Genomic DNA, 14,461 nt, shown 5'->3' with positions numbered 1-14,461 from the left:
AAGTGGTCGCCCAAGGGATCCATTCACATGTGGGAAATGCCCATTAAATAAAAAAAAAAAAAACTGCTTTTGTCCTGGAACCAGGCATTGTGCACACTGAGCCTGCTTGTACTTGTTTGTACCTGTTTGTTGTACCTTCATCTGTTTACATATTGTGTCACCCAGATCATCTGCGAAGATGACTAAATGTAAATCTAAATGTAAATGTAGGGCAGCTGCAGCGTGAGAGTCACTGTTGTTTACTTCAAGTTTACTACTAGAGGTCACGGGAACAAACATCTCCCTGTCAGGTGTAGTAAGTCTTGGCCTGGATTCACATGTTAATTAATCTCCCAGTTTAATGTTTCCTTATTTGTTTTAAAACATTTTATACAGTTATAAATCTGAACCTGAAGGTGGGACGTGCGAGTTTAAGGGGATTTAGGCTGATTTATTAGACTAAAGGTACTATGATTAGGGTAGTAGACTAGGGTAAATTAGCCAAGTTTTTATAATCCTGTTATTGGTGAAATGCTAGTGAAAGCTTTGTAACTTTTCTGTTTTGTCTGTTATTATTATTCTTATTACTTATAATTCTGTTATTAAATGAAATATCTGAAATACAGCATACAAAGGCAGCAAACTACATAGTAGAAAAGTCACAAAAGCAGGCACAAGAAACAGTACAAATGGGGCTTTGTGTCGCTTTCTTACGTTTTTTTTCTCTTGTGAGAATGTATTAGATTTAAGCTATGTGTGTGCAAACACGTATGTGTACAGCCTCCTTCTTTGCCCATCAAATCAGTCAAATTTGTTTATGAGGTTTTAATTTCCATTAGATTTGCTTGAAAACTGCACAACATGGGTTTTGCGTGTAAACAAAAACAGGCGAAGTTTATACTATAGTATGCTGGAGACGAAGACTAATCAGGTGCTTTAGGAAAATGACTGGTGTAGAGAAAGGTGACAAGGTTAAGTAGTAAGTCAGAATGAATCTGAAGTCCAGAGAGACAGCCAGAAGAAGAGAGATTGCAAGAGATTAGCAGTCAGAAGTAAGCATCTTCCTGTTTTGCACCTCATTTACAAGTGATGACAACATTGGCCAATCTGATTGGAGCAGAACGGCAGCTTAGGGAGATGAAAAAAGATGACAAAATGATATCAGAGCTCTCATTCCTCTCTCATCATCTTCTACCTCATTCTGCTCTTTTCTCTTTCAAAAACCTGTCTTTCATTCACCAGCGTGATGCCACATAAGGAGATCTACAAGCAGATTCTAACCAAAGCTCTACATCTGTGAAGGGGAGAGAAGAGAAAGAAATGCAAGATGAAACATTTCCAAAAGACATGCATGCATGCATGCGTGTGTGTGAGTGTGTGTGCAGTAATGAAGTACTTTGATTCATAATAATGATTTACATATAAAATCATTACAGAAGACTCATTGTTACTGATGTAAATTTTGAAGGATTCACACCATGTTTGGAGAAAAGCTTCTCATTTAACTGAAAGGTTTCAGAAAGATTGTTGTTCATCAAGACAAAAAAAAATATTTTGAAATTGAAATGATTTTTAAAGCTATAGTACTCAGGCTTGTTTTGTGTCTTGCTACTTGTCACTTAGGTGACAGAAAATGTTGTAATAGGATGTTCCTGAATGTCTTACTTACCAGACTTACCAGACAGTCCTGTAATAGCAATTCAGAGTCAGAGCTGTGTCAGGGGTCAATTTCAATTAAAGTGCTCTTACTAAATATTGTGTTAAGAATTAAATTTATTTTAAAGTTAATGTTATTTCTCTTTCTCTGCCCCACCCCACACAAAAGTCAAAAAATTCAGTGTTGTGTTTTTTCCACTTCTATTAGAGATTGTTTTCAGTTGTAAGATTTTCTTATGATTTAAAAAAAGCCAGTAATGAGGGTGGCGTAATTGAGGACAGACAAAATAACTACTCTTTTCATGCTTCAGTAACTTTCTAAAGAGGTCATACAGGAAGGAGAGGGGAACAGCACCCAATGCAGCATCCCCTCATGCCACAAAAATAGGGCTGACTCTCATGGCTGACTTTATTCTAGCTAGTATTTTTTTGTTTTTTTGTACTGACATTTTTATTTATTTATTTATTTATTGCTAAAGTTGTGGATCCACCATTATCGAAGCTGTCATAATTATGATTGAGTTTTTTTTTCTTTAATGGAATTCAGACAATTATACTAGTCGTTTTGATTTCATCATTATTCCATCACTTTTTTCTGCAAAAAAGTGAAAATACATAAAAGAGAAAGAACATTTATGATTGAATTTTTATTGCTATTTGTCTATTTGAGTGCTCACTTGAATTGAATGTGTTTAATCTAAACCTTAATAACTCAAAAAAGCAAGTAAATAATAAATAATTTCAACTTGAGAATAATGTGTTTTGCTGATGGAAAGTCCAGGAATAGAAATCTCTATGGGTCTAATAAATAGCTATAATATTAATGTACAAAATTAAATAAAGGACCTGATAATTGAATAGTTAGATTAGGTTCATGAAATTAATATGTGCTGAGGGGTCTGTTTGATTTTTTTTTAATTATTATAGTTAAAGGGATCCCTGATGGCAAAAAGTTTGAGAACACCAACCTCAGTGTAGGGTGGGTTTCCTGACAATTGCTCAACTGTGCCTGTTTGCATTGTTTATTGCTTTTTCTTGGTTTTTTTTTGTACTCTTACCCTTCCCCCTGTCCCATATCATTCATTCATAACTCATCGTGTGTTTTTGTCTCTGAATGTAGGCCATGGGGTTCTAATTGGTCACAATTACAAAGAGGTGTAACTTCCCTGCAAACACGCCAGACAAAATCACCACAAAAACAAACACAAAGTCAAACAATGACTCATTTTCAGGACATTCATGTTCATTGCTAATTGGAATATTTTAATTTGCTTAAATGAAATCTATACATTTTGTGAGCTTTCATAACTGAAGGCTATTTGGTATTTTATCTTCACCACCATAGAACTTTATAATATTCAGGTCATGATTTGTTTCCATTTACTCACAATGAATAAAAGCTCACCAGATGTTCAATAATTCCTGTCTTCTTCACATACGCATCTTTCTGTTAAAAATCAATAATATAAGTCAAACAAAAATTGATCAAAAATGAACTGTTTGAAATGGTAACTGGAATTAAAACTGACTGAAAGTTTGAAAAGTGAATAAAAATAATAATTAGACAGTGACTAGTTGCTGGATTGAAATGCTGAGGGCTGTCCTGTAAGGACTTTGTTATTCCGTGTGGCATATTTTCAGTAGTGTATTTCCACTGTGACGTGTGTAATCCGCGTGTACCCTTAATCCCAGAGCAGGTGGCCAGGCGTGTGGTCGCGACGGGGGGCAGAGGGGACACACTCACCATGCTTCAGGAGGCAGGGGGGCATGGCTATGCCACACTCATCCACGCTACTATACACTCTCTCACACACTCCCCATTAATAAAGTGTACACAATGACCGCTACGCCGACATAAGGGTCCACAGACCTGCACGTGCCAGCATTCATGAGCTTTACATCCAAACATACACAGAGACATGAGAGCCATCCACAGCCATAAACAGGTGGGCCAGAAAAAAGAGGGAGGGCTGGGAAGGGGCATCTGTTGACAAACCCAAAACCACCATCCCTCCTCTATGACCTCCCCATCTGCTCGTGTGCGGATCTGTGTGTGCATGTTCAAAAACTGAAAGATTTCAATGCCATAATTATTTATTTTACATCTCGATTCTGTATCTGAATACAACATCCAAGCATGAAAATAAAAACTGTCCTTATTAAGATCTAAATATACATATACATAATTTTTTTTAATGGCTTCTTGAAAGAAGTCAGTCTTTCTTGTAATGGTGTCATGGAAGTTACTATGAATTTATCACAGTGACAGTATAGTGTAATCCAGGTCAGCTGAGGGCCTTACACTCTGATGAGCTAAAGGTTCATGGGCCTGGACCACACTATGGAGTGGACATGTGAAGCAGACTGGTGTACAGGGGCACCTGCTCAAAAGTCAGTTGGAAACATTAAGGAAGCAACTCTTTAGTATAAACTATGGAGAAATGTATTTATTTATCTAAATAGTTTGACGTCGATGTACGTGGATGGACCTTTTCACAATTTGATTCAGCATGTTGGTGGTACAGATGATAGCACAATTCCTCTTTCTGTCTCAAAACATTGTAGAAATTTCCCAAAACTCAATACCATATAATCAAGTCCATCAGAACTGCATGGAGCATTTTTACAGGTTACAATTTTTAAAAGTTCTCTTGTCTGTCTGGTTGTGTTCTGTGACCCAATGTTTAACTAATACCCAAACTACTATAGGCTTCGATCTACAACAACCTTATACATGTCAAACGTCATATATTAGACCTGTGAAATCTGCTGAGCCTATGTGACTCCACTATGCATTTAAAGAGATTGATTCATTCACTCATCTTCAGTAAACTCTTTATCCCAGCCCGGATCATGGTGGATTCAAAGCCAATCCTGGTAACACTGGGCACGCAGCAGGAATACACCCTGGAAAGGACTGATTTAAAGAAATTTATCTTACTAATAGCTTCAGGTTATGAAGATCCAGGTATTGAGCTGGGCCTGAATGTATGTCCAGCTAAGTCCTAATCCCAAATTTAAATGTTTCCATATTCCTCCTCAACCCTGCCTAAGTCTTATCTTCACAAAAGCTTTTCCCCTTAAGTAGAATTCTTTTTTACATTTTAAAAGACCTGTAATCAGCTTACAGCTTTAGTGTTTTCCTATAGCCACTGTTTTGACTGAACACATGTCTCTGTCTGGGCATAGTCACATCCAGCTTGCTAAGTACTAAGTACACATAAAAAAAAACACAGCGAGTTATACAAGTTTTATAAAGGGAATAACAATAAAATCTCACTTGATTTGATATTTTACATGCTATTTTTTAAAATCATTTACACTTGTGTTCAAGACATTCAGAGCATGATGGTAGGCTATTTCAGGGATTTTGAAACCATATATGAATGAAAAGAAGCTTATTACATTACCTTATTTTTACGCAGTAGAGCATTTGAGGGTTGTGAAACCACACTATGGCACTATCATTTCTTACTATATAGATTTTTATTTTTTATTTTATTCCATTTTCTTTTTTCCCCCACACTTTACATATCATAGTCCTAATTATTTTCAGCTATAGAGTGAAAGTTTTTAATACTTCTGGTCATATATAAGGTTTCCTAATAATACAGACCAAAAAACGACACACAGATATTTAAGGCTAAACCCATAGTAAGTGGTCCAGTAATGGCTGTATGGTCAGCCTGTGCTCTCTGAGATTTGTTCAGGTTGTTTGTTTAGGTTTTTGGAAATGCTTCTCTATGAATGGGTTAATATTTCCGTGATTGTTTTGCAGCAGAAACAGGATTAATCTCCTTCCAAAATCTCTCTCTGGATCAGAGTGTGTCAGCACTGGCAGGAACACTACTGTGGGCAGTCTGTTAAAAAGAGCTCAGGGTAAATAAATCTGCTGATACATACAGGAGCTGCAGTGTGTTACACATTCACCTGTTTTATTTACTGATGATCAGTTTCAGAGATCTTGTATCGAGACTATACCGTCGTCTCTGTAAAGTTTTTTACACAACCAAATCCTAAAAGTCTAAATCGCAAAGAATGTGGGTCAAAATAAATAACAATAGAACAATATGTTTATTTATCCAAACAAATAAGCTAAAATGATTTCGGTTTAGGAAAGGAGGGACTTGTGAGGTTAAATGTGGCCCAAATCCGATATACAGTACTGTGAACAAGTCTTATACACCTTTATTTTTATTTATTTATTTATTTATTTATTTAAATTTTGTCTTCCATATTAATTTGATGATTTCTACATTATTGAGTCAGTCCATGTGAAAGATACGTATTAAAGGTACATAAGATGCACGCGACACTGAAAAATAGAATTTTGTACTATGGGCTTGAGAGCGTAATAATAATAATAATAATAATAATAATAATAATAATAATAATAATAATAATAATAATAATAATAAACGTTTTCTGCGATTAGTTATATATCCTACATGTTCTGTTTTCTTTATTATTTTATTTGATTCTGTTTCTTCAGGCTGTCCCTCTGAGGAACACTGACGTTTCCATGCAGAACCCTCACAAGAACCTTCGAGGAAATTGTATTGTATTGTTGTATTGTTGTATTGTATTGAGAAAAACTGAATGCACTGCCGTTGTAGTAATTAATAAACCAGTCAAGCAGGGAACTGCAAAATCTAACAGTGAAAGGTTAAACCCATTATTTCAACTTATTATTTACAAATTTTACCATTGACCTCAGCTGATTCAGCCTCCAAATCTTCATTTAGTTTATCAGTCGCAGCGGGTCAAAGGAAAGCTGCTGAACGCGGTTTACAAAAGAGAAAGCTCTCTGAGCTCTGCACTGAACTCCACCCCTGCATTACAACATGCAAAACCATTCAGCTCAGAGGGCTGCCTATACACACACACACACACACACAAAAACACTAATGCTGAATTAACACCAGAGTGCTCAGCTAAAAATAAAAAATTAAAAAATAGATAAAAACTAAATAACTAAATAAATAAATAAAATAATTTACAGTATTTAGTACCGAATTGTTTTATTTGCCTGCCAGATCCGGGATTATGCCAAATGTACGAAAATGTACATCATAATCTTTCACCTTCTCGCATTAATAATAATAATAAATAATAATAATAATTTTATATATATATATATATATATATATATATATATATATATATATAAACATTATTATTATTATTACTATTATTATTATATATATATAATATTATTATTACTATATTATATATATATATATATATATATATATATATATATATATATATATATAAATAATATAATAATAATAATAATATAGTGCTAGAGGCTGCTTCAGAAATGGCTGTGACATGGGCAGGTTCAGCCATCCCGCCTAATAGGAGCTCGATTTATCAGCCTGCTGAAAACTGTAATCATGTGTGTTAGTCAACACGATCCTTCAGAATAAATGCTGACTGATTTAGCTGTGATCTGATACTGACAGTGACACTGATCATCTTCACGGCACGACCTTTATAGATAGAGCTCTGTAAAATAAGTATATAAAATAAATAAATAAAGAAGATACAAATGGTGAAGTAGATTCTTCAAATTAGAAATGTTTTAATATATGTCAAAAATGTATTAACAAACCCATGAATAATTTAGCGTCATCAACAACCTAAAAACAACAACAACAACAACAACAACAACAACAATAACAATAACTAGTTTATCGAAACATACAGCTTGGAGGATACCTCAGATAGTCTACGACAACTTCAAAAAGATTTTGGCTACAAAAAATGTAAAAAACAAAACAAAAAACGAAAATCTGGGTACAATAACGTTTATATACACTGATTGTCTTCTACAGCAAAAACAAGCATTTTAAAAAATTCTTGTCATAAATAAAATAGTGCATAATAGTAATAAAAATATCTACTTCGGATTGCCAGACGTTTTCAGAACGGAGAGTTTTAAGTTATGAGTTTCATTGGTGGTCATGGTTAACATCATGGTTAACATTTTGTCCCTGTGTCTTAATAAAAATATAATTCAGTAGCCTGAGTTAAAACATGACAAACTCGGCACAGATTCTTTCATTATCACTGTTTTGGAGGGGAGAATTCTACAACAGTATCCTATTCATCGAATAAATTCAATAAATTAATATTTCTGGTCTTATTTTTTATTACAAAACTTGAAATTTCCACGAAGAGGTTTGATCTTTGTAATCCAAGCAGTCGCTATTGAAGCTGAGCTTCCAAGAAGCGCTTTGGTCCTTGTAATCTAAGCAGTCGGACGGCGCGCTGATCCCGAGCCCGGAAGTTACGTAGCCCTGAGGTGTGAGTGAACATGAGGGGCTCAGGTGATTGCTGACCGTGCTCGTGCCTGTCGGGCTCAGCGTGGCTGCGGGGCCACTCAGCTGGTGATGCACAGGCCCGAGGTAGGAGCCACAGTCCATTCCGCTGAAATAGGACGCTGTGCCCGCGTAGTGTTGACTGTATCCGGGCGCCTGCGTGTAGGTGACCGGGTAAGAGCGCTGCATACAGGATAAAGATGAGGAAGAAGAGGAGGAGGAAGAGGAGGTAGAAGAAGAGGAAGAGAGCTGCTCAGAGATCGGAGAAATGGAAGCAGGACTCCAGATGGACACAGGGGCCGTGCTGGTGGACACGGCCGGTAAGGAGGTGCTGGAGGTGCTGGTGAACGGGCCACTGCTGCTGCTGCTGCTGCTGCTCTCCGGATTCGCCTCTCTGGCTGGAGAAGTCTTTTTGCTGACAGGTCGGCTTTTATTCTGCGTGGCAGGCTGAGATTGCTGCTGCTGTTGACGACATTTCGCTCTTCGATTTTTGAACCACACCTGTTGCATTAGGTCGAAATAAAAACAAATATTTGGTTTGACACTGACACACTGGTGTAGAGTTACAGATTAATCGGCCATGCAGCGGCTGGAGGTGTTCATGCACAGAGACCTGAAACATGCAGCATACTGCAGCATACATTTAAAACAAAACTATCTTAAAATAACTCCTGGAATTTTATCACATTAACTATGAAATGTGTTATTAAAGTTTTAAAATAAATACTTTTTTTATCTTTACTTGCCAAGGTTAGATTAGATTATTTCCAATCCCCATAATTAATGTCAGTTTGATTTTGGTACTAAGATTTATTTGAAATTATAAATGGGCTATTTGAACCATTTTTTAAAAATAATGGATGTGTTGCTCACCTGCACCCGGGATTCAGGAAGGTTGATCTTCATGGCCACCTCCTCGCGCATGAAGATGTCCGGGTAGCGCGTCTTGGCGAACATCGCCTCGAGCACGTCGAGCTGCGCGCGAGTGAACGTCGTCCGCTCGCGCCTCTGTTTACGGGGCGCTCCTGCCATACCAAACAGCAAATATCTCAATTACACTAGATATACACGAAAAAACAGCAAAGAACTGATGATGTTTTGTGCGTAATAATTAACCTGGGAATTGTAGTGAATTATCAGTTATTTCCATACATGTTTATTGTGGACTGTGTTTGTAATAAATAAGTATGTGTAGATTTTGGCAGTAATTTTTTTTAATCATAAATAAATCATACCTAAATATTAGGCATCGAACAAGAAATCAAAGTCACTAAATTCGATTCTGTTCTCAGTTTAAATTTGACTGGATTGAACTCAGTGATGAAATAAGCGGCTGAAATTCGAAATAGAGTTAAAAGTTTAATAATAATAATAATTAGTATTTTTTTCTATTGATAATACTAATTGTTCTGGAAGTCACGAGGGCATATGATGATTAAGTTGTGTTTTACCTGGATAGCCCACAGTCGGATGCAGCAGCTCCATTGCAGTAGTAGTCAGACTGAGTCCGTTCACTGCGTACGGTGCTGGTTTCAGGTAGGACATCATGATCAGTCCTGGTTGAGAGAAGCTCCTGTGTTCACTACTGCCAGACGGGACAAAAAAAAACACACCCTCCCCAGCCGTGTTGTCCTTTTAGTCTGTAGTGCTCAAGGACAAGGCCACGAGACAAGGCGCAGAGGAGGGAGGTGCTGACGCGGTATGTATTTGAAAGGGGCGGGGCCACAAAACATCCCATAATTGCAACACGCCTTCTTTGGGAACAAACACAAAACCAAAACCAAACAGGGCGTCAGCTAAGTATTTAAAATGACATACGACTTAGTATTTAGTTTATTCTTTGCAATTTTCTACCCAAAGCATTCCCTATAGCCTACTAAAACTTCCCTACTGGAGTCTTCCAGTTACCTGTGTGTTTGTTTGTTTGTTTATCTATTTATGTTTAGTTGTTTTTAAATTGAAATTTCGATCTACGCACTGGACGAAACACTGTAAGTGCTGTAAGCTTGCTATTAAGTGCGCTAATGTGCTATTTGGGACGCAACCAGAGTCCACTTGAAGGTGTACACTATAAAACCCAACATGGCTCAGCATTTCCATAGTGGCCATGGGGTTTCAAGACAAGCTAATTGTTTCCAAAGTAGACAGACTGATTGGGGGCCATTTGCAAAGACAAAGGCTACTGTTGACCAGATAAATGATGGTGATAACAAAAGGCCCTTTGGAGATAAACAATGAGCCCCAGCTGGAAGACCCAGCTCTCCGTTTTGTGGCTCTGCAACTTTAAACTGAAGCCATGCCATTTTCTCGTGTACATTTCAATCAGTTGTCATTAAAATGCTAACAGCAGCTTGGTAAATGACAAGAAACTTGCAGGGATCCTGGGTAATGCTAGTCGACACTTTACTGACACTCTCCGGGTAATTCTCTCTTAATTAATTGCACCCGGTAATTAGATTTTCGACGCGGGACTTTCGACAAGTGTTGATTAACAAGGATTATTCAAAGTTAAGCTAAACAAACAGCCCATCGTCCTGCATATCAAATGTCCGACTACCCCCTTATAAGCATCGATAGATAGTGCTAATATAGAAAAAAAAAATAAACTGAAAGAGAACTTCAAAATCAGTAGGCAGAAATAATGGCGTGATTTATGTAAACTATTAACGCACTGAAAATCGTTCAGGGCAAAGCCACACCAGGATGCGGATGTGCAGTAAACAGTGAAATGACCTGTGTGTAGAGGAACAATCCCTTTCACAGTTTATCATAGGCTGGTTTGTGGAAATCCTCTAGATATCCTAACGGCTGCTTCGCTCAATCTGTTAGCTGAAACCCCAGACATCATCCACCAGTTGCTCCACATCCGCTCAATAATTAATTCTTGCATTTTTCCAAGAAATTAACGAGCTAATCTGGGCCGCACGCGCTGCCCTAATTACGCGACGCTGCGCGTGACTGCGCTTTCGAGCTCATTCATTTTCTGCGTCACGAAAACACAAGAGTCTGCATTGTGTTTCTACAGCCTTGAGCACAAACTCTACCTCACCCAAAATTTCACTTTCCCAAACTCCACAGTGAGGAGGAGGAGGAGTATTTAATAATAATAATAATAATAATAATAATAATAATAATAACTTTCATTTTTATAGAGGTGTAATAATCAAATAATAATTCAAAGATATTTAAATAATTATATTGTTTACTAATTCTAATAATTCTAATAATCATAATCATATTTCTTCTTCTTCCTCCTCTTCTTCCTCTCCTTCAATAATAATAATAATAATAATAATAATAATAATAATAATAATAATAATAATAATCGCCTATTAAAATGACAATCATCCTTACTGTTATTTTTTATTTTTAAGGTAGATTTTTTTTAAAATAAGAAATATATTTAACCATATTTATATAATTATGTTAAATAATGATGACATCATGAAGATGCTTAAATGGTAGAATGAGGGTCACACAGAGCATAACGTGGCACAGATGAAATATGCCATTTTACCCTCAGCTTTTTAAACTTAATTGTCTTTTATTTCCCGAAGGCAGGACGGAACACTGCCCCCAGCACCTTCCACAAGCAGCCCTGCACGGCACTGACAGATTACAGATACATTATATATCGAAAGGAAGATGCAAGCAGGCAGCAGGAGCCAGGACTAATTCCTGTGACTGAGATAAAACCCAGACATTTGTGCTTAAAACGGGAAATGACACTCAGCCACCTTCAGCGTCGATCTGCCTGGAAAAGGCTGTCTGACAGCCCACTTGACTGGTATACACAAATACACAAATACACAAAGCCCAGGCCTTATTTTTCAGTGAAGTTTATCTACTCTCATTAATCAGCCAGATTTTTAAACAGATCTCATAAACTGGGAAAGATGATTAAAACAATGTTAAGGGTTATATTTGCCCAGCATGACCATTAAGACACTATTTTTACGCCCGTCTCTTACATATCGTTAATCCTAAATAATATGTTTTATAGCTAGTCTGGGCTAGTAATTGAATTTTATATTATTATTATTTAATATTTTAACTTAAGTCCAGCTAAGGACAGATCTCCAGATCTACCATTGCCGACCCTGACCATGTTACAGCGCTTACTGAAGATGAATGACGAGTTTTCAATTGTAGGAAATTGTGTGAACATCATAATGCTCGTATATGTTTAGAAATATTGTCATATACCCGTCAAAAGACATTGTTGTAATAATAATAATAATAATAATAATAATAACAACAACAACAACAACAACAACAAATTTAGCCTAAATCTGAAACAAAAGGCAAATAATGACTAGATTACTGAATCATATATATATATATATATATATATATATATATATATATATATATATATATATATATATATATATATATATTATTATTATTATTATTTATTTATTTATTTATAAAACTATAAAACTTCAGTATAACTATGGTCTAGCTATAAAACCTGACAAATTGAAAAGCTTTCTTTTCTTTATAGGCTAATTTATTAATCAAATTTTAATCAATCAATTTAAATTTCTTGAATTATAATTCAAAACAACTTAAGGGGCTGTAATGTATTTTAAATGGTTATATGCAACCATGCATTATATCCACATATTTGTTTGTTGTCTTTACAGAATGATTGTTTGTGAATTAGACATTGTGATTGTGGACAAGGCTTGGCCTAATTGAACACCTACAGACAGAAGGGAGGAGTTGGGTGGAATGGAGGTGGGAAAGACAAAACCACAATGTAGAAATCCTACAGTAAACAAAACACCCACTGCCCCTGCTCTCAGCCTGAGTAAACATGCATTCTATTTAAGACATACACACGAACACAAGTGGACAAGTGCCTTGTAAATTTTCCATTTGCTCAGTGTATTTACAAAACAGACTGAGGAATAGAGTGATTAAAAATAGCAAGAACAAAGAATTGATGGAGTGAGACAGTGAAGTGTAAAGTTAATCTGGCCTGAATAGCTGTCTGTCTGAAGAAGTGATGCCTAAAACTGTTTCTGTTTTCTTTTCTTCTCCTCTTGTTCGAACTGCTCCTTCACTCTTTTTCATTCTCTCTACCCTTCCATGTGCCTCTCACTAGTTTTCTGCCTCCTTATCCTTTTTAATTAGAAGGTCCATTCTCCTGCCCTAATCCTCTCCAGACCAACAATGCAAAAAGCCAGTCTTTGAACAGCCGACTTAAATCCACCAGTCACACATGCACACACACACACACGCACACACACACACACATACACACACACACACACATACACACCAATCATCACAAAACAATAATCACAAAACACAAATACCACAAATAAATAACATTTAAAGATACAAATTAATTCTTCAGTGAAAGCCATTACTGTTTCTTCATAAAGTGAATATCAAGCTCCTATCAGCATCACCAATTTAAAAAAGATCAACAAAGTGTCATATAGAACTGGTGTCTCTGTTAATATCACAGAACTGTAATGTATAAAGTTATTAATTATATATTCTGAGCTCATTAGGGTGTGTGTTAGTTTTATTAAACACAGTAAATAAGAAAAATAGAGTTTTACACACACAAATACAACACAGGTGGCATGGTGGTGGAGCAGATAGCGTTGCTGCTTTACAGCTCCAGGGTCCCGGATTTGATCCTGAGCTTGGGTTACAGTCTGTGTGGAGTTGCACATGTTCATTGTGTGTCCTTGTGGGATTCTCTGGGTTCTCCAGTTTCCTCCTACCTCCCAAAATCATGCCAGTAAGTGAATTGGTCCCCTGTGATAGACTGATGTCCTATCCTAGGTGTATTCCTGCTTTGCATTAGCATTCCAGGAATATGCTCTGGATCCTCACTGACCAGGATAAAGTGGTTACTGAAGATGAATGAATGAATGAATGAATACATACAACAGTCTGCAAATGGTCAAACCTATAGGTGACATCACTCAAAGCATTTTCATATTTCACAGTAGTTAAGCATGAACAACAATACATCCGAAATAACAACAGGCTAAATACAGTGTGTTTAAAACTTGGAAGAGAGGCAGACAATTAACTGGTAATTAAAATGGCTGGTAAACAGAACAGGGACAAGCTGTGTGTAGCTATGCTTCTGTGGAGTACTAATGGCGTAATTAGCCTCTCACTGTGTGGTAATAGAGTTGGCTGTGCCATTGGGTCTCCAAGCATCAAGTCAAGAGCCTTGCTGAGTTCAGAGGTCACCATGTGCTACATGACTAAAATTGAAGCAGGAGTTACCAAAAGAGACAAGAACAGCCCACAAACCCAATCCAGACCAAGGGCTTTTATATATCATAAAGAAGTGAAATATCACTATCTTTGAAATCATTTGAACCAAATCATAGACATGATGTTGTTCTCCAACATACACCTATTCTTTTCTGTTTTGAAAAGATTGTTATATATTTCCATAAGATATTGAAAGAAACTACAAATATCATTAATAGAACAATTATTTAAATTAATTGAAGTGG

The 14,461-nt window shown here is 36.4% G+C and overlaps 1 protein-coding gene across 2 annotated transcripts; it reads right to left on the bottom strand.

Moving 5' to 3' along the window:
* Positions 1 to 7,238: 7,238 nt before the first annotated feature.
* LOC113545275 (homeobox protein OTX2) lies at positions 7,239 to 10,925 on the bottom strand. 2 transcript variants are annotated; one of them, XM_053241973.1, is made up of 4 exons: positions 10,731 to 10,925; positions 9,413 to 9,547; positions 8,835 to 8,986; positions 7,239 to 8,462 (listed from the first exon to the last, which is right to left on the bottom strand). In XM_053241973.1, the coding sequence occupies exons 1-4, from the start codon at positions 10,849 to 10,851 to the stop codon at positions 7,794 to 7,796; spliced, it is 1,077 nt and encodes a 358-aa protein (XP_053097948.1). In that variant the 5' UTR covers positions 10,852 to 10,925; the 3' UTR covers positions 7,239 to 7,793. The 2 variants fall into 2 exon arrangements, with proteins under 2 accessions (XP_053097948.1, XP_026800341.3); XM_026944540.3 differs by lacking the exon at positions 10,731 to 10,925 and having other exon boundaries at positions 9,413 to 9,955.
* Between the last annotated feature and the right edge of the window lie 3,536 nt (positions 10,926 to 14,461).

The sequence above is a fragment of the Pangasianodon hypophthalmus genome, chromosome 19, assembly GCF_027358585.1.
Source record: "Pangasianodon hypophthalmus isolate fPanHyp1 chromosome 19, fPanHyp1.pri, whole genome shotgun sequence".
In the NCBI taxonomy this organism is placed as follows: domain Eukaryota; kingdom Metazoa; phylum Chordata; class Actinopteri; order Siluriformes; family Pangasiidae; genus Pangasianodon; species Pangasianodon hypophthalmus.
This window is presented reverse-complemented; position numbering and strand designations above follow the sequence as displayed.